We start from the raw sequence: 20,992 nt of genomic DNA, 5'->3' as shown, positions 1-20,992 counted from the left end.
ATAAAACGTCATTTTACATATCTTAGGTCTGCTCGACAACGAGAAAATATTGTTAATGTCATCTATTAAACCTCTATAAAGTTGTAAACGTGACAAAATACTTATAAGAAACGCTCAAACAAAAAGTGATATCTATCAGTTATATATACTTTTCCGGATCAAGGCCTTGGTAGTAGTCATGACTCATTTTAAATAAATATCGAGCGAGTACCTCACCTGCTTGTTGACAGACACTGGCCGAATCACATGTCGCCGGGAAAATCCGCCGCCCGGTAGTATCCCCGACTATGCGTTCTTCTTCTGAGCGGCATCCGTAATCTCTGTAGGTTGCGTCGGCACTATCTCCCAGCAGACTCTTTGAATCCATTCAACAAAGCCACGCGTTTATATTTTTCCCCGCTTTTGACGCTCAACCCTTGTTGAGTAACCATTTAGTTGGCGGCTGTGAAATGTGTAACCAGTTTTTTTTTTCATACGTAGTTCTGAAGTACAACTTCTGAGCTGCCACGGGGATCGTAAGAAAAGGAAGTTATTTCTCTGCTTCACTAAAGTGTCACCTTACAATGACTTCCTATCCACGAGACTCCACCTACATTGGTCATTGTACGTCGTTGCTTGGTACCTTGGGCCAAAAGCATTGGCGGAGATTGAGGGGGGGCGGAGGGGGCAGTGCCCTCCTGATGGCCGAAAAATGTCATTGCATATGGTAGAAATCAGACAAGACTGACAAAGCAGTTTCTGCTCTTGCACCCTTCTTTAGAATACACTGCTGTATTTTAAGCCAAAAGAACTGTTGTGTTTGATAGAACAATATGTCTATATGATGCGATAGCAGATTCATGGCGCATTAAGCCCCCAAACTATTTTTAATTTGTCTGATTCACCCCGGAAACCCCCGTTTACAGACGTTGCGCAACCGCTTTGGTTTCAACCCAGCCATAAAAACAAGATAATTATAATTATTATTCAAAATGTCTCATTTTTAGCTTAGAATCCTTAATTGATGTCTAATATTTCATTTAAAAAAAGAACGACTTTAAAAAATTATTCATTCACATTTTTTTAAATTTTAAACAAATTACGTCACAATAAAAAAATTACTGTCTGTAAAAAAGTCACGGATATCTACCTCATAACTATTGCTTAACTGTAATTTTTTCGTTACTGTCGCATTTTCCCCAATATTTTAGATGATAAATAATCGATCCAAGCAAAGAAAAATTGAAAAGAAAAAAAAACATTTAAAAGGGTAAATATATGAAAATGAACATCTCAGTTACTCCTTCATGTCTAAGATTTTTGCATCGCAACCCTTGTTATATTACCATGTTTCACCCATAAAATCCCCCAAAAATTGGGCTGTGGCCATTCACATCTGTGTCTTGACACTCGATGATACAAGCTATATGGAGTTTTTGGATTGAAACTGTCATATCTGTATGCCTTCTCAGTTCGTTTTTTCATTCCAGCATCTGATTCAGCTGGATGGGCGGGGCCGTTGCAACACACCTGTGGCGCATTTGGAGCGCTCATTATTTAAGGACTCCGGCCACAGTCTGCGAGTGTCGGACTATTGCTTGTTTGCGTGTTACTTGCCTTGCTTACCGCTGTGTGTGCATCATCCTTCGAGCTTCCCGACGTTTCTACGATCGTGTCCTGGTTTGATCATTTTTACTTTTATGTTCTTTTGGATCTTGTAGTTAGAATGTTGTACTCTGCTATATTCGCGTCTTAGAGCGTGCTCTTTTAGTTGTACCTTTTCATACTCGCGTTTTTTGGCGTGCTCCCTTAGTTGTAAATTGGTATACTCGCAATTTTGGCGCGCTCCCTTTGTTGTACTTATTAAATACAAACATTCACTATTTCTGTTTCTTGGTCTGTGATTTGGATCCGCCTCAACGGCTTGCCGTTCACAACAGAAACGAGGTAGGTATGCGATAATGTCTCGTTAAAATCATGGCGTCTTTAATTCTGCTCTCGCGTGCTCTCATTTCCAGTTAGGGTTTTGCTGTTTAAAAGTGTTTTTTTTTTTTTTTTTTCAATGTCCTCCTGTTCAAAATTTTTCTTCCCCCAGAAAATTGACATTTGAAGCTTCAATGATATATCACACGTGCATATCGGACAGTTTCCAAATTTGGACAAATTGGGGGTCTCAGAGCGGAACTTCAAGTCATGTGTTTTCCTCCATATACCTGTAATTGACTTTCCTATAAATGAACTTAAAGGGGAAGGACAGAATTTTGACGTGAGGCTTATTCATTGAGTAAGCGGGGGTTTAATTAGGGTGAATCCCATTTCACCCCTTGGCCCTACCCCTTACCCCTTCCCCCTAGCCCTTGGCCCTTCAAATGGCGCGATAAGGGGTAGGGCTTGAAACGTTAGCCCTACGAATTGGGACACCCCTTCACACTCAAGTACGTCATAAGTCCATTCCGCCAGTTGTGACGTCATCAAAAAGCGACCGAACTAAACAGACACGCCTACTGCTGTGGTGCCCACACTCTCCTTGGCTATGAAGCTATTTTTACAAATATCTGCGTCGTATCGACGAAAGGCCATCAGGCGAAGGCGTCTTCGACATCTGGGAGCATTGCTGTATCTTGCTGGGGTATGTAGAATAAGAAAGTAATACAAATAACACGTGTGAGTGAGCACTTTTTAGTGTCCAGCCAGCACAAATGGTTGGTAGCCTCCAGAGCTAGCGTGTGAAAGAAACAATGTGTTTGTGTTTGAAAGTCCTTTTAACTGTACATTCGTGATATTTTGTTATACAGAAACAATTTGCTTGCCTTTTTTTATTTGTTGATTTATTGATTGGAGTAGTGTCCTAGCCTGGCTAACCGAACAAAAAGCAACAGCTAACGTGTGGCTTTTGTTACTCGCCTCCTTCCGTTTGAGATAAACATGCTGCTCAGGGGGGTTTGAACCCATTTTTTTGTACCAGGGTCAGATGTGAATACATAAATACATTCACTGCATTGTGTGTGCCATCAATGTGTTGGTTTGGGAGGATGAAAGCCTGTTCTTTCCATGTTTTTCTTTCCAGCAAATGGGTCATCCCACAAATTATTGCCGGTTGGACCATAATATACCTGTTCTAAGGTTGTGATTCAATGTTGAGGCGGACTTGAGGTGGGACCTACACCTCAGCAGAAGAGCCATAAACGCTGTCCAAAAGCTGCTGCAGAGAGAGCAGGACCATGGTTGGGACGGGCAACTGGAGGTCCTGATCTATATATACTGGTTGGCACATGGACTCTCTTACATCGTGGTGGCTCGTGTGTTGATGTGCAATGTATATAATTTTTGGTGATCGTTTTCTTTTTTTTCACGCTTTTTCTCCCATTTTCCCATTACATTCTAATGTAATGCATCACATTTTTATTTTACAAAATAAATCTCTTCAAACCAATATCCGTTTCATTCATATGATGCTGATGTGATAATCATGCTCACAAATTGTTATTCCTTTCTTTTATTAGCAGCTTCTTTTCAGAAATAGTGAACATAGTGCAAATTACAGCTTAAAGTGTCTGAAAGTGTGTGGAGCAACTACAGAAAATAAACAGTATGAATATGACCAGATTAAAAAAATGAACATAAGACAACCATCAATAAACAAAATGAAGAGATGGTGGGGTGACTGGAGCAGGAACAGCACGTGGCACATTCTGGGCTCAGCGACGTTCTAGGGGAACAAACAACATTACATTACAGCTTGCACTTCAATCCATTGAGAAAAAAGGTGTTACAGAATGAGGGAGTGGTGGCTGTGTGTACAATACATCATTATTTGGACATACCATGCACATTAACCAAAAAAAAAACAATATATGGCTGTATGTTTACCAAAGCACTTTGGATGATGACATCCCCCTCTGCGCATGGATCCACCAAGAGTGGAGGGTTTATTGCTGCCCTTCCTCTCAGCACCGCGTGCATATCCTCATAATATTGCCACGTTGTGGCGGTCTCCTGGCCTTCATCTGTCCCACCCCCAGAGCAGGGAGTTTTCAGCTCCTGTAAGAAGCAAGACAATGGCAATTGTGAATGTACTTCATTGCTCGCTGACAATATTTCAGGAGTACATAGTATTCATCTACTTAACGGGCATTACTGTTTACCTTGTACTTTTTTTTTTTTTAATTCTCCCATTTTTTGGAGACCTGCTGGGAGGACATCTTCCCCTGCAGCCCCAGCTCCTTGATCAGCTTCCTGTGTTGTAAATGCGAGGGATAACTTATGAATTGCTAATTAACAAACAGACAAACTCTGGCAAAAACATAACCTCCTTAGCAGAGATAATTACTCACTCCCACTGTTGTTTGGCCGAGGCTTTTGACTTCAAGAACCGTTCTTGGTTCTCAAACCTGGTAAGGCTCTTTGTTTGTGCTTGACTCCCTGTGAATCACATTCACGAACATGAATACTTGTGATAATAGGTAGCGAAATGACGCACACGTCGCTCAAAAGCAACTTCTCTATGGTCAATCTAATACATTGCTCGCAAATTTTAAAAAACGACAACTGTGTTGTTTTTAGACTTTCCCCAGCACATTCACATGCATTGACTGATTCCTTATTAATGCAATAAAGAGCGATTTCGCCGATGTGCGTTTATGGCAGAAAAAACTGCACATTGCGACGTCATTACATTGCTCGTGAATTATAAAAAAAACAACCATGTTGTTATTCGACTTTTCCCAGCATCTTCACATGCATTGACTGATTCCTTATTAATGCAATAAAGAGCGATTTCGCCGATGTGCGTTTATAGCAGAAAAAAACTACACATTGCGACGTAAGTCCCGCTCACACAATACATCAGTTATCACAACTTAAAACTGTTAAAATAGTTAAATTAGGGATAAACAGAGCTACTTACATTTGTGTACTTCTTTCCTTGGCTCCGCCATTTTGGAAATGATTCTCGGGGTAATCGCTTTGCACCCTGGGAAATTTCGCGTAACCCTCCGTTTGGAGTGAGGGTAGTCATGGCCCTCCGTTAGGAGGGGTGGAAAGCCCTCCCCCTTACCCCTACCCCTGCACATTAGCGTGAATTGGGACAGCCCTACCCCTAAACATGAACGCGCAAAACGGAGGGGAAGGGGTAGGGCCAAGGGGTGAAATGGGATTCACCCTAAGTCGCTGGATTTATTTCAACAAATCCCCTGCAGTTTGTTAGTTGTTAGTTGCAGGGCTCCGGAGTGGCTAAGCTAACATGCCAATGTCAATGGTGCTTACTTAGCACACCAATAAAAAACAACATATGCACGCAAGACAATCACAGATGACCTATGCAATCAATAGTGTTGGCTATGTTTATAGAAAAAAGTTATTAAAACTTACCATAGAATGTCAATAATTGTAGTATGAATAACAACATTTGTAATCCAGCAGCTCTGCAGGAAACAGGCTGTCTAGGCTAGCAAGGCGGAATGATATCACATAGTTTTTTTTACACTTTTTTGTTTTTTGTTTTTGTTTTTGTGGGAACGAAAACGGACTCCCCAGCAGACTGAGCATGAATGGTCGAAGCATTCCTCTCTATTGTGGTCGCATTACGCATCTAAAAAATAGTCCTTCAGAATGAAATGAATTACGGCAGTTTGGTGTGACATTGTTTTGGCCACATGGGTATTTGGAACAAGGATCTGCATTTTGAATTTATTTGACTAGGTTTGATCTGTTAATATGTTTTTTTTATTAGCATGCCAAGCAGGCACCTATGACTCACACTAGCTAATTTGTTGAAATCAATTCCACCGACTACCCTAATTTTTGGACTATAAGGCGCACCTGACTATAAGCCGCCATCCACCAAATTTGACACGAAAACGACATTTGTTCATTCTTAAGCCGCACTGGACTAGAAGCCGCAGCTTTTTTCATTGTATTATGGGATATTTACACCAGAAAATATTCATCAGTAACACTTTATTTGACAGCGGCATCATAAGACTGTCAGAAGATCAAATGAACCACCATGAAGCTTTGAACCAATTAGCTGCAAAGCTTAATTGCTTCAGGAAGCTTCATTTGGCCATCACTGCTCCCCTGGGTGAGACAGCCAACCTCTGCTGCCACCAGCTGTCAACACTGTCGTCATTCAACCTGCCTCTTCGCATGCATTACAAAGCTACAGATGTAAATAACAATCAAAATTCATGTTCTGTGCCAATTATTTCTTTAGTTACTGTTCCAGTTGTTTCACTGATTGCTATTTATGGTATTTAGTAACACTTTATTTGACAGTGACAGTCATAAGACAATGACAATTATGACATGACAATGTCATTACCATTAACGAATGCTTATAGCAGATGTTATTTAATGTCATCCGGCAAATTATCTTACTTTTGAATAGATGTAAAAGATCTGAGCTGGACATAAATTAAGTTAGTGCCATAATTTGCCAGATGACACCGAATGACATCTGTCATAAGCATTCAGTAATGCCCAAGAGCGTGTCATGTCATAATTATGACGGTCTTATGACGCTGTCAAATAAAGTGTTATCTGTTAACCCCCCAAAAAAATGAACAAATAAGTTGTACTGGACTATAAACCGCAGGATTTGAAAACGAGGGAAAAAAGTAGCGGCTTATTGTCTGAAAATTACAGTAATTAAACCCTCGCTAACTCAAAGATTAAGCCTAATGTCAAAAATGTTCCCTTTAAAATAAAGACTTGACTGTTGAAATGTTGTCTATATAAGTTTTAAAGCAATAAAACAACAAAAATGAATGAAATGAACAAGAATCCAACAAAGTATTTCATAATGGGTCAAAAGTGTTCAAAAGCTTCAACAACAACTGAGCTTGATCTGAGGATTGAACACAAACAGTGCCAAGATGTATGTATGTGTACATTGTGTATATATATATATTTATATATATATACGTATATAAACTCCAACTATGGACAAAAGAACCTTGCTGGGAAACGCTAAACGTAATAAGGATGGCAAATTACACAGCGCTCAAGCCGTTCGTGGTTTTTGTGGTCGAATCGGCGTACCCTAGAATCAGAGTAAATAACAAAAAACATTACGGTAAATACATAATGACACTATACATTAAATGCTTTTTATAATGATGCTGTATAATATGTATATGTGCACACACACGCACCCCCCACACACAGGCAAACACCCGCACCCCCTATCTGTACTCAACCATTGTCACAAAATAATATCGCCTGATCTTTCATGTTCCATTCACATTTGCTGCATCATTGTCATACTGATAAAAATAACTTCCGCTGTCACTTCTAGGGCGCAACGGCAAATTTTTGTCACACTTAGCACCACAAAATGGCCCTTTTTTTTTTGTTTTTTGTGTGTGCATATTTTAAACAATATTTAATTTAACAATATATGTAGTACACGTTGCACTTAATCTGGAACTAAATATAATAATTTAAACCTTAAATCCTATATCCAAATCTTAATATTACATCTAATCATAAAATATTTAAATCTAAATAATGCCAAGGACTTCATAAGTCTATGAAGTCTATGATAATGCATATAAATATTACATCATATCAATCTACAGTCAAGAACTGTCAAGTTAAATATGCAGTTATTAAACCGCTCTTGAAAAAAACCTACTCTTGATCCTGATATTTTGGCCAATTATAGACCTATTTCTAACTTACTATTTCTCTCCAAAGTCCTTGAAAGAGTGGTAATTAAACAGCTCTGTCAGCACCTACAGGACAATAGTTTATTTGAACATTTCAAGTCTGGCTTTCGAGCTCATCATAGCACTGAAACCGCATTAGTTAAAGTAACTAATGACTTGTTATTTGCCGCTGACGTTGGATTAGTCTCGATCCTGGTTCTGTTGGACCTGAGTGCAGCCTTTGACACAATTGACCATAATATCTTATTGCAGAGATTAGAATAGGCATTAGAGGAGCAGCCCTCTGCTGGTTTAAATCATATTTATCTAATAGGTACCAGTTTGTCAATGTAAACCAGCAATCATCATCGTACTCTAGAGTTAGTTATGGTGTGCCGCAAGGATCGGTCCTCGGCCCATCTTGTTTACGCTGTATATGCTTCCTCTAGGTAATATAATCAGAAAACATAGCATTAACTTTCATTGTTACGCTGACGACACACAACTGTATTTATCAATTAAACCTGAGCAGGTCAGGCAAGTGGAAAAACTAAGCGCCTACGTCCGAGATATACGTAAATACCTGGATGAGCACTAACTATCTTCTACTTAACCCTGAAAAGACAGAAGTCCTTATAATAGGCCCGAAAAGTGTGAGAGACTCTTTAACTGCCCAGATAGTCACTCTGGACAATGTAAGTGTAGCCTCCAGCACCACAGTTAAAAACCTAGGAGTTTTATTTGACCCTGACTTATCGTTTAAAGCACACATTAAACAAACCTGTAGAACGGCTTTCTTTCACCTGCGCAACATTGCCAAAATTAGAAATATTTTATCTAAAAGCGATGCAGAAAAATTAATTCACGCGTTCTTTACATCGAGATTGGATTACTGTAACTCCCTACTTGCAGCTTGTCCTAAAAGGTCTCTAAAAGATCTTCAGCTAGTCCAAAATGCAGCAGCAAGACTTTTAACAGGAACCAATAGAAGAGAGCACATCACCCCTGTGCTCCAGGCACTTCACTGGCTTCCAGTCGAGTTTAGAATTAAATTTAAAATACTCCTTCTTACATTTAAGACCATTAATGGGTTGGGGCCATCTTATCTCACCGATGCTCTGGTTCCATACCGCCCCAACAGAACACTCCGATCTCAGAATGCAGGTCTACTGGTAGTTCCCAGGGTTTATAAAAGTACTGTCGGAGCTAGAGCCTTTAGCCACCAAGCCCCTGTTTTATGGAATCAGCTTCCAGCTAGTATTAAAGAAGCCGAGACAGTCTGCACATTCAAGATTAGATTAAAAATGTTCCTATTCGACAAAGCTTATGGTTAGGCTAGTTGAAGTCGGAGTAGACTCACAGTTTAGTCTAAGCTGCACTAGAAGCTATAATGCTGGGGGAAGTACAGCCGCTGAGTTCTATCTCCTTTTCTTACTCTACCTACCACTTGTCTTACTTTATTTCTATTTTCCAATGTTAATATCTAGTTGTCTAGTCTCTTCATCACTAGTCACCCGGTGTCCCCTTTCCCCCCTCCCCTCTGGGGAGGGGCTATTTTTCAGCTGCAGCCTCCTGACTGTCCGGACCCCTGGCTGGATAGACGTCCTCGCTGCTACCCCCGTCTCATCTGACTAGAGGGACCTCTTCTTGCTCCTTTACTCCACTGTATTTTTACGGACTATAACTTCGCTTGCTAATTCCCATTAGCAGTTCTGGGGTTCCTGTCTATCCGTCCTGGGAGTGGATCTCTCCTGACTGTGGTACTCCCCGAGGTTTCTCATTTTTCTCCCAATTGACTCTGGAGTTTTTGGAGTTTTTCCTTGCCGGCATGGAGGGTCTTAAGGATAGGGGATACCCAGGACTTGAACTGTATCTATTCATCTTTGTTGCTTCATTTCTAATTATGTATCATATTGCCTCTGGAAAGTCCTTTGAGACTTCTGTTGTGATTGAGGGCTATACAAATAAAATTGAATTGAATTGAAAGTGACTGTTCAGAACTGTTGATTTGGGGACATTTTAGGGTCACTTCCTGTTGATGTCAGGTAACTTCCTTTTGATTTGGGTACATTTCAGGGACACGTCCTTCTGATATCATTTCTCTTCCTGTCGATTTGGGGACATTTCAGGGTCACTTCCTTATGATATCAGGTCACGTCCTGTTGATTTTGGAACACAGTTTTTTTTTTTTTTTGTTGCCATGGTAGATCCTATTAGAAATGAATGGGAAAAACGTTTTTGGTAAATTTTGTATACAGTTTTTATTCCTTTTATCGTCCTTGAATTTTTGATGTGTAAATTATGTGATTTGGTCAAAAATTGTAGGATTTTATATATTTCGAAAGTTTTATTTTATATATATATATATATATATATATATATATATATATATATATATATATATATCCCCCCCCCCCAAAAAAACCCCGCATACACACGCGAACGAAAATGTTTAGGGAGTCATTGGAAAATTTCCCTGAGTTGTGCGAAGATTCCGGTCATTTTGATATTTGAACGGTGCCAGTTGGTCAAACAGGTTTGGTTGTGCGGCGCACTGAAAAAACGCAGAGAATATGATTATGAAAGAAAAAGAAGTAGAAAGTTGGGGAATTTTAGTAGCTGAGCCGTTGCCTTGGAAAGCCCTATCTAATCATAAATATATAACTGCTGTATAGAATTCATGAATTCAAATTCTCCAAAATGAAACCTTTTTTTGCCTTTGAAAAAGAAATGGCTCTATAAAATATAAATAAATTAATGAATGCATTCATATTATTGATGATATATTTATCTCTATCTTGAATGTTTTATTTATAAAAGTACAGTATTTTTGTTTGTTTGAATTGAAAAAACTATGGTTACCATAGGAACACAGCAAAGTGATTGTTGCCCCTCTAACTGGGTCATTTTTATATATTTTCGCAAGTTCTAGTGTTTACATTATGAAAAAAATAAACGCATTTAATTATTTTTCTTTGTGTTGTATTGAAATTTAACCAAACCAAACCCTTCAAGAAACAGAAAATTACATTTTAGTGTACTAGTATATAAATGCATACGTACGATGGTCTACACTCCAACACAGTAGATGGCGGCAATACAGCAGAATGTAGGACACCAACCGCTAATAAACTTGAAGAAAATGACGAAGAATGAGCAGCAGAAGAAAAGAAAGAGAAGAAGACTGTCCTGACGGCAGCTTGAATAAGCTTGAACACGTGAATAAAAGACGGGACATTGAAAAGTAACCAAATGGATGGTACGTACATTATTTTGAAGATTTGGTAGTTGCTTGCTCGGCCTCGTCATTTTCATGTCTAAATGATCGCGTAGTTTTTAGTGTTGGAAGGCACTACAGTTGTAGCATTCTGTATGTGGATTTGTGATGGGCGAATGACACCTTGTAGAGCACCGAAGCTTGCTTTCTTTTTGTATGAAAAATGATTCGAAGCTGTAGGGCTTCACTGCGACAAAGATCAGTGACATCCAAAATAACAGCAGCTGCTTCATAATTTGATGAAAGCACTCGCACAAAACAGTCCAGAGCATGGGAACATGTGCCATAAAAACTCCTCACAAGATGCATGTTTGTAAACAAATGTGCTCGTGTACTTAATTTATCATATTCATAAGAGACGGGCCAAAAACGAGGTATCAAACCAAACAAAAAGCCGGAGATAAGTTTACTACAACTCCAGTAGTTGTAATGTGTCTGTCCCTTAAAGTTTAAACAATCTGATGCATGAATTATGAAATCCTTGGTCAAAAATTTTTTTTTAAGGTTTTTAGTCTTTATAGAACATGAAAATAATATTTAATTTCTCACTTTCTTCTTTTCAAAAATAGGATTTTTTAAAAGTTACAGACATGTCCAATCCAGTGGACTCTATGCATCTGCACAATCAACATAAAATAATGTAAATTTACTATCAACAATGAATTACCTTGCGTTCTGTTGTGAATATGGAAACCGTTTTCCCGTTTATGCTTTGATAAACATTTGAACAAATTTTGGGAAATTTCAACACTGTAGACACTACACCTAAGCACCAATGTCTCTGTTGTTTAGCAGTCACTCATCATCACTGTTGTCACTACAGTCACCGTCACTGAAGCTGGATCGAATTTCTGTAAACTGCCATATTTTTTGCTGCTTTTGAAGTCTACAAAATAAGATAAAATACATACAGTGGGGCAAATAAGTATTTAGTCAACCACTAATTGTGCAAGTTCTCAACATGGGTAAACCTCAACCATGAGAGACAGAATGTGGAAAAAAAAAACTGAAAATCACATTGTTTTATTTTTAAAGAATTTATTTGCAAATCATGGTGGAAAATAAGTATTTGGTCAATACCAAAAGTTCATCTCAATACTTTGTTATGTACCCTTTGTTGGCAATAACGGAGGCCAAACGTTTTCTGTAACTCTTCACAAGCCTTTCACACACTGTTGCGGGTATTTTGGCCCATTCCTCCATGCAGATCTCCTCTAGAGCTGGGATGTTTTGGGGCTGTCGTTGGGCAACACGGACTTTCAACTCCCTCCACAGATTTTCTATGGGGTTGAGATCTGGAGACTGGCTAGGCCACTCCAGGACCTTGAAGTGCTTGTTACGAAGCCACTCCTTTGTTGCCCTGGCTGTGTGTTTGGGATCATTGTCATACTGAAAGACTCAGCCATGTCTCATCTTCATTGCCCTTGCTGATGGAAGGACATTTTTATTCAAAATCTCTCGATACATGGCCCCGTTCATTCTTTCCTCTACACAGATCAGTCGTCCTGGTCCCTTTGCAGAAAAACAGCCCCAAACCATGATGTTTCCACCCCCATGCTTCACAGTGGGTACGGTGCAATTGAGTATTCTTTCTCCTCCAAACACGAGAACCTGTGTTTCTACCAAAAAGTTCTATTTTGGTTTCATCTGACCATAACACATTCTCCCAGTTCTCTTCTGGATCATCCAAATGCTCTATAGCGAACCGCAGATGGGCCTGGACGGGTACTGGCTTCAGCAGGGGGACACGTCTGGCCTTGCAGGATTTGAGTCCCTGGCGGCATTTTGTGTTACTGATAGTAGCCTTTGTTACTGTGGTCCCAGCTCTGTGTAGGTCATTCACTAGGTCCCCCCATGTGGTTCTGGGATTTTTGCTCACCGTTCTTGTTATCATTTTGATGCCATGGGGTGAGATCTTGCATGGAGCCCCAGATCGAGGGAGATTATCAGTGGTCTTCCATTTTCTCATAATTGCTCCCACAGTTGATTGCTTTACACCAAGCGAAGAGTGAAGAGTTACAGAAAACATATATTTTTTTACCACTGTAGCTCTTCAGGCATAGAAGTATTGACAGGATATGCCAGTTGTAGTCGACACGGATGGCAAGTTTTCGGCTATCTTTGAATCAGAGGATGTTTACTTGCACTTATAGTCACAGTAGTGACTGTAGTAGTAGCTGTCCACAGTAGTGACCACTATGCACCAAAGGATTAACAAAAACTGCAATTTTATTAAGTATTTTATTAAAAAAAATAAAAAATAAAAATAAAAACTATAGTTGCAAGGCCATCAATTTACTTGACCCATTCTTTTGTAAATCTGATGTCAAATCTATTGTATCGTGTGATTAAACGGGTCCTTCTTCACCATGATAAAAGGTCAGAGTAAGGCATTTTGTGGGAACATAAGTGGTTCAGAAGATAAATGAATTTATGCACACATATTTCACTTAAAAAAATTTTTTTCCTCCCACAGTTACAATGAAATGTAATACTCCCCCAAAAATGAAATATAAATTTCGTTTTACCAAATTTTTTTTTTTTTTTAAAGATTCTATTTGGTCATTTGGTGGTGGGAAAAGATAAAAACAGCCTTTTAGGGGGTAAGGCAGACCTATTTATAAAATAAAATACACACATTAGAGTGGGTGCACGCATGACCAGATGCAACTAGACACGCAAAAAATAAGACATTTCGTCCATAATTTTCTTATTAATAGCTTCATTTGCATATGAGAACTATAATTCACAAAATTTAATAATACATTTTAAGAGCTATAGGTATGTGAGCTCGATATGTCACTATGTATGATAGTCGATATGTTAGTATGACCCCACCCCCACCCCCAAAAGCCATTTCGCCAATATCATGATTCACCATAATTACCTGTCAAAACAATGCAGCCTTTTTTTGTATTTTATTGGACAAAATTTTCTTTTAACAACACTCTTTTCCCTAATAGAAGCAGTAGTGCACAAGCCAATTCCTTGTGACCTTGTAAAAGTTCTTGGTGTTGAGGTGAGTAGATCATATCACATTTTAAGCTAATTTGTTAACAAAATGATGAAAAATATAAGTCCTGTTCTGTTGTTTTTCTTCGCTATCAAAAACTAGTTACTTGCACATGCTAAGCATACATTCAAATTTTGGTGGCCAAAAATTTAGATGGAAGCACTTCTGCCGGCTTAATGTTGCTATGAAATTGAATAACACCCCGGAGTGCACGTGGCGATAAATGGCAGCTGGAACTTACTAGTGTTGCACCGATACCATTTTTTGGGCCCGATACCGATACAGATACCTGGCTGTGCAGTATCGGCCGATACCGATACCATTCCGATACCACTCTGTTAGCAAAAAAAACCCCCAGAAACATATATATATATATATATATATATATATATATATATATACAGTACTGTGCACAGGTTTTAGGCAGGACACCTGCCTAAAACTTTTGCACAGTACTGTATATACAGTGCCTTGCAAAAGTATTCGGCCCCCTTGAATCTTGCAACCTTTCGCCACATTTCAGGCTTCAAACATAAAGATATGAAATTTAATTTTTTTGTCAAGAATCAACAACAAGTGGGACACAATCGTGAAGTGGAACAACATTTATTGGATAATTTAAACTTTTTTAACAAATAAAAAACTGAAAAGTGGGGCGTGCAATATTATTCGGCCCCTTTACTTTCAGTGCAGCAAACTCACTCCAGAAGTTCAGTGAGGATCTCTGAATGATCCAATGTTGTCCTAAATGACCGATGATGATAAATAGAATCCACCTGTGTGTAATCAAGTCTCCGTATAAATGCACCTGCTCTGTGATAGTCTCAGGGTTCTGTTTAAAGTGCAGAGAGCATTATGAAAACCAAGGAACACACCAGGCAGGTCCGAGATACTGTTGTGGAGAAGTTTAAAGCTGGATTTGGATACAAAAAGATTTCCCAAGCTTTAAACATCTCAAGGAGCACTGTGCAAGCCATCATATTGAAATGGAAGGAGCATCAGACCACTGCAAATCTACGGGAAGATGGATGCAGCCAAATACAGGAACATTCTGGAAGAAAACCTGTTGGTATCTGCACAAGACCTGAGACTGGGACGGAGATTTATCTTCCAACAGGACAATGATCCAAAACATAAAGCCAAATCTACAATGGAATGGTTAAAAAATAAACGTATCCAGGTGTTAGAATGGCCAAGTCAAAGTCCAGACCTGAATCCAATCGAGAATCTGTGGAAAGAGCTGAAGACTGCTGTTCACAAACACTCTCCATCCAACCTCACTGAGCTCGAGCTGTTTTGCAAGGAAGAATGGGCAAGAATGTCAGTCTCTCGATGTGCAAAACTGATAGAAACATACCCCAAGCGACTTGCAGCTGTAATTGGAGCAAAAGGTGGCGCTACAAAGTATTAACGCAAGGGGGCCGAATAATATTGCACGCCCCACTTTTCAGTTTTTTATTTGTTAAAAAAGTTTAAATTATCCAATAAATGTTGTTCCACTTCACGATTGTGTCCCACTTGTTATTGATTCTTGACAAAAAATTAAAATTTTATATCTTTATGTTTGAAGCCTGAAATGTGGCGAAAGGTTGCAAGATTCAAGGGGGCCGAATACTTTTGCAAGGCACTGTATATTTTTTTAATTATTAAATTTATTAGGATCATGGAAGCTTCCACTTGGGGAAAATATATACAATCAGTATATCCTGTATAATGTATATACATAATAAAAATATACAGTACTGTGCAAAAGTTTTAGGCAGGTGTCCTGCCTAAAACGTTTGCACAGTACTGTATATGTATATGTGTATATGTACGTATAAGGGATGCAACGATACAGTTAAGTCATGGTTCGGTACGATTTTCGATACAATTCAATACATTTAATGCTCTGAAACAGAAAATACAACTGTTATTATTATTAGTGATGCACGATAATACATTTTTCAACCGATATCGATAACCGATAATTTCCTCCTCATTCCAACCGATAACCGATAATGTCAAGCCGATAATTCTATTTAAAGATTTATGTAAAATTTTAAAGTATACACAAAAGAAAATATTACTGTGCAAAAATATAATTTATTGCTCTTTTTTTCAACATAAAATATGAACAAGTCGTCAATTCCAACATCTAAATAATGACATTGTCTGACATTGTGTAATGGTAAACTTTTGGCAACAATTACTTACAGAGTAAATACCTAAATTGCACAAAAATGCCTTTAAAAGTATGCCATTCCTAACATATATAACATTAATACACTGCAAAACACACCTCCTCAAAACTATTCAGTTTTAAGTGTAAATCTATTGGAAATAAGTGAAATTATCTGCCAGCGCTTCAAGTGTATTTCTCTCAGATTTCTTGGAAGAAAAATAGCTTGCTGAAAATAATCTTAACAGCCTTATTTTAAGCAATACATTATTATACTTAATCCTAAAAAAAAAAAAACTTGGAAGAAGAAAAGATTTTGAATAATATTTGTGGCTACAGAATATTATTGTTATTTCATTACAACAGGAATGTGCATATTTAAATTGATAAGTGTTAATAAGTGCCAATAAGTTTTGATTATCTACTGTGACTGCAATTGAGCAGACAAATAAATTAGATTAATTTGAAAAGTGATTACTAATGTTATATGCTTTGTTGCACACTGTGAAAATGATTAACTCAAAAGAGCGAGATGTCATGTACCCATTCTGCAGCGCTTTGTTTACATTTGCGGCACTAACGACATGTGCTTTACAGCAGCTAAACTGATTCACGGCAGTACTATTTGGATGGAGTTGGAGCTCGCATCTCCGTGCGTGTTGTTTTGTGCCTGAGTTTTGTTAAGCCGAAAATAAAGGCAGCGTTACAAAGTCATCTGACCGCTCGTCATTTTACATACTGAATGCATTATTGGCTGGCTGACTTCATTTTCTCCATGTTAAAATTATCATCTAACCACTGTGCCGTCATGATAAGCTTGCTTACTGGACATCACTTCTCTAAATGTACACGGTGAAAATGTGATTGGCGTGTTTTTCATGAAGAATGGTGGTCGTATAAACTGCATTATTTTTTTATCCAGGGCTTTGGCTCTCGGGTCATTTCGGTAAAAAAAAAATCGTATCTCGTCTCGGCGGCGGCTACGTTCCTACCAGATAATCCGCCCGCTCCGGCCGGTTCGCCGTGGCGTATTCGGGGGCTGGCTCTGCTTGCACGCCGTGAGGGAACGCTCGAGAAACCGGGGTGTTCGCCGGAGGTCCTGAAGCCGTGGAACCGGGCTCTGCCCGCCGCGGCGGCCTGCCGGACCAGCCAGAACGGTGGGCTCCGTCGGAGGACGGCTACTTGCCGACTATCGGTCTCCAGTCGTGCCGGTGTTTAGCCTTAGATGCGAGTTTACCACCCGCTTTGGGCTGCTTTCCCAAACAACCCGACTCTGTATCGTCACAAGCCCCGTAGTTTAACTTAGTGTTTACAATAGCTTTAGCATTCCCGCTAGCAGCAGCAGGCTCGTATTCGTTCCAAAAATCTTTGTGATGCAGTTTTAAATGGATGCTGGGTTAGTGGTCTTGAATGAGGACGCTTTCTTTCGGTCTCGTGGAACTTCTGCGGTACATGTTTCGAAGATGGCGAGAGCGTCGTTTTTTTAGTAACAGCCGCCATAATATTCAACTATTTCTTGTCGTGTAACTCCGCCTCCTCAACCCCTCCTCCCTCAGGGGCTTCAGAGAAGGGAGGGGTTGAGGAGGCAGCATGCTGAATTCTTCGGTTGTGCACATTTGGAGGCTAAATCAAGTATATAATTATCGGATTGCATTATCGGTTGAATTTTTTTATTATCTGGATTATCTGTGTGACGTCATAATTGCCATTATCGGCCGATATTATCGTGTATCTTTAATTATTATTATTATTATTATTTGCTAACATGCAAAAATAACATCATATAAATAAGCATTTTAGTGCATAATATTTATGTGCTTACTTCTTACTGATCTGAAGAAATTTTGTATATAAGAGCTGAGAACAACCTTTACTGTTTGTAAAGTGGGGCACACGGTTGATTGCTGCAGCTCTCTTAGCAGCTATATTTACCATACAAGCAAAACATCCTATTTGTGGTCCGAGTCCATCTGTAACATGTACTGAATGAACAGTATTTGCAGCATTATCTATAGTCACTGGTATGGATTGATTTCGCCTGCTTAACTTCCATTCAGTCATGGTGGTTTCTAATTCATCAATGTAGTATATGGACTACGCGTCGCTCTGGGCTCACACAGCGAATGGCATGGGATCTAATGTAGCACATCTAGGTTGCTATTTGATGATATCTAGTGTGTGCGCGCGGGAGTTAGCATGGGATCTAACATAGGACATCTAGGTTGCTATTTGATTATATCTAGTGTGCGCGCTGCGCCACTTGAGTGTTGTCTGGCCACTAGTGACGGGATCTGTCGTTCACTTGAGTAAACGAATCCATTCCGGTTCGTTCAGTAAAACGATTCGTTCAAACGAATCGTTCAACGAATCGTTCGCCCCCCTCATCTCCCTCCCCACCCAAATGAATCGTTCGGTTAGTGAACGGGAAGTGACGTTGCCGAACGAATCACCAAAGACCGCTTCGCAGTATAACTGAACGGGAAGTGACATTGCTTGGTCCCTCCCTCTCTTGCACATTGACCACTCGTCGTAGTTTCAGAAATGAGTGACAGGCGATATCATTCTGCTCTCAGAGACAGCCTCGTCTCCCTCCCGCTGCTGCAAAAGCGAGGGAGGACTTCCGCGTCGTCTGTCCTAGTTCTATGGGCTCAAAGTCATGGCTCGTGCTTGCATTTCGAATTAGGACACGGTTAAACATTTTCCTTTTGAGGGGGAAGTCGGGGTTTGGGGTCGGGGGCGCACGGACTTTCTTTAGCATGATCTTGCTCACATATACAATGCTGCTGCTAACATCCAACGCGGCATGCTTGCTGTCACGAAAATAAAAATAAATCGAAAGTTTAATTTCTAATTATGGAACGGCCAACACATCATATTAACCTCTCGCTCTGTTGTATTTTTGTTTTTTATTATTAAGATGATCGTTTTGAATTTTTGCACTGGTATTAATAAATAAAATAATCCGGTCAGCTCCCCTGTCGTCCCCGCATCTCAGATCGTCAAATGCTGACGAGAAATAATTGTTTGCTTTATGATTTCGCCTTTCTACTCTTATTAGTCTGTTAAGAAAAATGTAGACATATTGCGACATCTCCCGTATCCGCGCGCTTTGTTTTTGGGGCGCTTGAGTAGCACATGATGGACGGATTGACATAATTTGTCAAACCAACCGACACCCTCTGACACGAAAAAAAAAAAAAACACTCGGAAAAAATTGACATGTATATACAGTTTCATTGCAAATCAGTATTATGGTGATCATACTAAATATTATTTTTTTTCTGTGCACATATGAGGTACATATCGCTGCCATGAAGCCTCCATATAGTGACAGTTCTCTGCCCGCTTCACTGCCGTCACGCGACCGCAGCTCAGGTTTTGCTTGCCTCGTAGCTACGTGTGTTTTAAATTACTGTAAATTTGATAGTATATCGTCATAGGCACAGTCCCGAGTCTGTTGAGAAAAGTAGAACACTAAACCATGCTCGCTAGATTTGTGTGGTGTTTTTGTCTTTTTGAGCAGCATTTGATAGGCTCCACGTTAACAAATATGTGACAAAGTCGTTTCCTTTCATTTTATGACTCGTTCACCGCATAGTCATTACTGGAAAGTCAAGTTAGCAGCAAGCTAGGTCAGGAACCGGAGGACCGAATCACTGAACGGGAAGTGACAAAACTCAGTCTTTCCCCCCTGCCTGCACGCTGGCTGCTTATTGGCCACACGTGGAAATGAGTGACATACGCCATGATTCTGTTTCCGCTCCCTCCCCTGCCCGCGATGAGGCTGGCGTCTGATTGGTCGTGTGCGATGTCAGAAGACGCTGCCGCTTGCTCAACGCCCTCCCACGCAGCGAACAAGCGCCACCAACTTCATAGAACGAATCAGTGCAGATGGTGATTAGTTCGGTCTCGTTCACCCAAACAATTCGTTCAAAAAGAACGAATCGTTCGCGACCGATACAACACTACTGGCCACAGAAGTCACTTCTGCTCATTACTGCACAACTCATATGACAATCGACTTTCATAAACAGGACGAGTTTGAAGTACAGCGCTCTTAATTTGCCACTCATTGTTCATCATGAAACCTTTCTGATCCCATCGGCGCTATAATAGCAGGCGTTAGCTTACGTATGCTAATCGTTTATGAATGCCATGTTAGATGAGCAGCGTAACATCGCGGATATGCGTTGTAGTCTATCTACATCCTTAAAACTGAAGACGAAGGTGTTAATTTCGTTTGGTAATTTTGAGACAAAGACATACAGATGTCATGCATTGGGAATTGGGAAGTTAGCTCACGTGGGGAGGACAGTACATTTGCGTTCAAGTGATGCCAGTAGATGGTATCGGCGCCCTAAATGTTGGTACTCGTCGTTACCGATACTACCAATTCGGGCCGGATCGGTGCCCCCTGCCGATACTGGTATCGGTGCAACTTTAGAACTTACCGACTTCATTCACATTTACCCTGCGATGAATTGACATATTGACTATTGCGACAGTTACCGCAAGGAGCTTGTCGAAGTTTAGTTCAGGCGTAGTGCCACCAGCTTTTAGGGCCAATCCTAATCCCCCCCCCCCTATACCCTTTAGTATGTGCATGCGCCAGTGTTCTTTTCATCAACGAACAATTTTTTTTCATGACGATGACGAGCTAAGAACACGTTTTGGGAGAATAAACATAATGAGAAGGATGCCAGTTTTCGTCTGACAAGATGTGAACGAGATTCAAATTTGCCACAGTTTCCGTCATAAGTTCACAATGTTCTCAATGAAAAACCCATGCAAACTCTATAAATAAAGGCATGAGCCTGAGATTGACCCCTTCATCTCAGAGCTGTGAAGCGGATGCGCTAACCACCAGGGCTGCAGCTATCGATTATTTTGGTAGTCGATTAATCGATGAAGTA

General features: G+C 39.9%; 2 protein-coding genes and 1 long non-coding RNA gene across 15 annotated transcripts in view; 1 reads left to right on the top strand and 2 right to left on the bottom strand.

Moving 5' to 3' along the window:
- LOC130919886 (two pore channel protein 2-like) overlaps nucleotides 1-563 on the bottom strand; it is a 94,242-nt gene extending 93,679 nt beyond the window's left edge. For 5 of the 12 annotated variants that reach the window (XR_009064036.1, XM_057842522.1, XM_057842513.1 and 2 more), the window contains exon 1: nucleotides 217-563. Coding sequence is in view for 4 of the 12 variants with exons in the window: in XM_057842522.1 (XP_057698505.1) it covers nucleotides 217-367 (151 nt within the window). In the remaining 8 variants the exon portion in view is untranslated. The remainder of the gene's footprint in view (nucleotides 1-216) is intronic. The other 7 variants (XM_057842529.1, XM_057842535.1, XM_057842552.1 and 4 more) reach the window with 3 other exon arrangements.
- A 2,247-nt stretch (nucleotides 564-2,810) lies between these two features.
- On the bottom strand, nucleotides 2,811-5,829 carry LOC130919873 (uncharacterized). The gene is made up of 5 exons (XR_009064024.1): nucleotides 4,886-5,829; nucleotides 4,314-4,401; nucleotides 4,125-4,215; nucleotides 3,850-4,020; nucleotides 2,811-3,688 (listed from the first exon to the last, which is right to left on the bottom strand). It is a non-coding gene; the product is annotated as an uncharacterized LOC130919873 (long non-coding RNA).
- Nucleotides 5,830-10,753: 4,924 nt separating this feature from the next.
- The window catches only part of LOC130919857 (ribonuclease P protein subunit p29-like), a 35,247-nt gene continuing 25,008 nt past the window's right edge, over nucleotides 10,754-20,992 (top strand). Inside the window, exons 1-2 of one of the 2 annotated variants that reach the window (XM_057842482.1) lie at nucleotides 10,754-10,887; nucleotides 13,869-13,924. In XM_057842482.1, coding sequence (XP_057698465.1) covers nucleotides 10,881-10,887; nucleotides 13,869-13,924 — 63 coding nt within the window. In that variant the 5' untranslated portion in view covers nucleotides 10,754-10,880. The remainder of the gene's footprint in view (nucleotides 10,888-13,868; nucleotides 13,925-20,992) is intronic. The other variant, XM_057842473.1, reaches the window with a different exon arrangement.

Source organism: Corythoichthys intestinalis, chromosome 1, assembly GCF_030265065.1.
Source record: "Corythoichthys intestinalis isolate RoL2023-P3 chromosome 1, ASM3026506v1, whole genome shotgun sequence".
In the NCBI taxonomy this organism is placed as follows: Eukaryota; Metazoa; Chordata; class Actinopteri; order Syngnathiformes; family Syngnathidae; genus Corythoichthys; species Corythoichthys intestinalis.
This window is presented reverse-complemented; position numbering and strand designations above follow the sequence as displayed.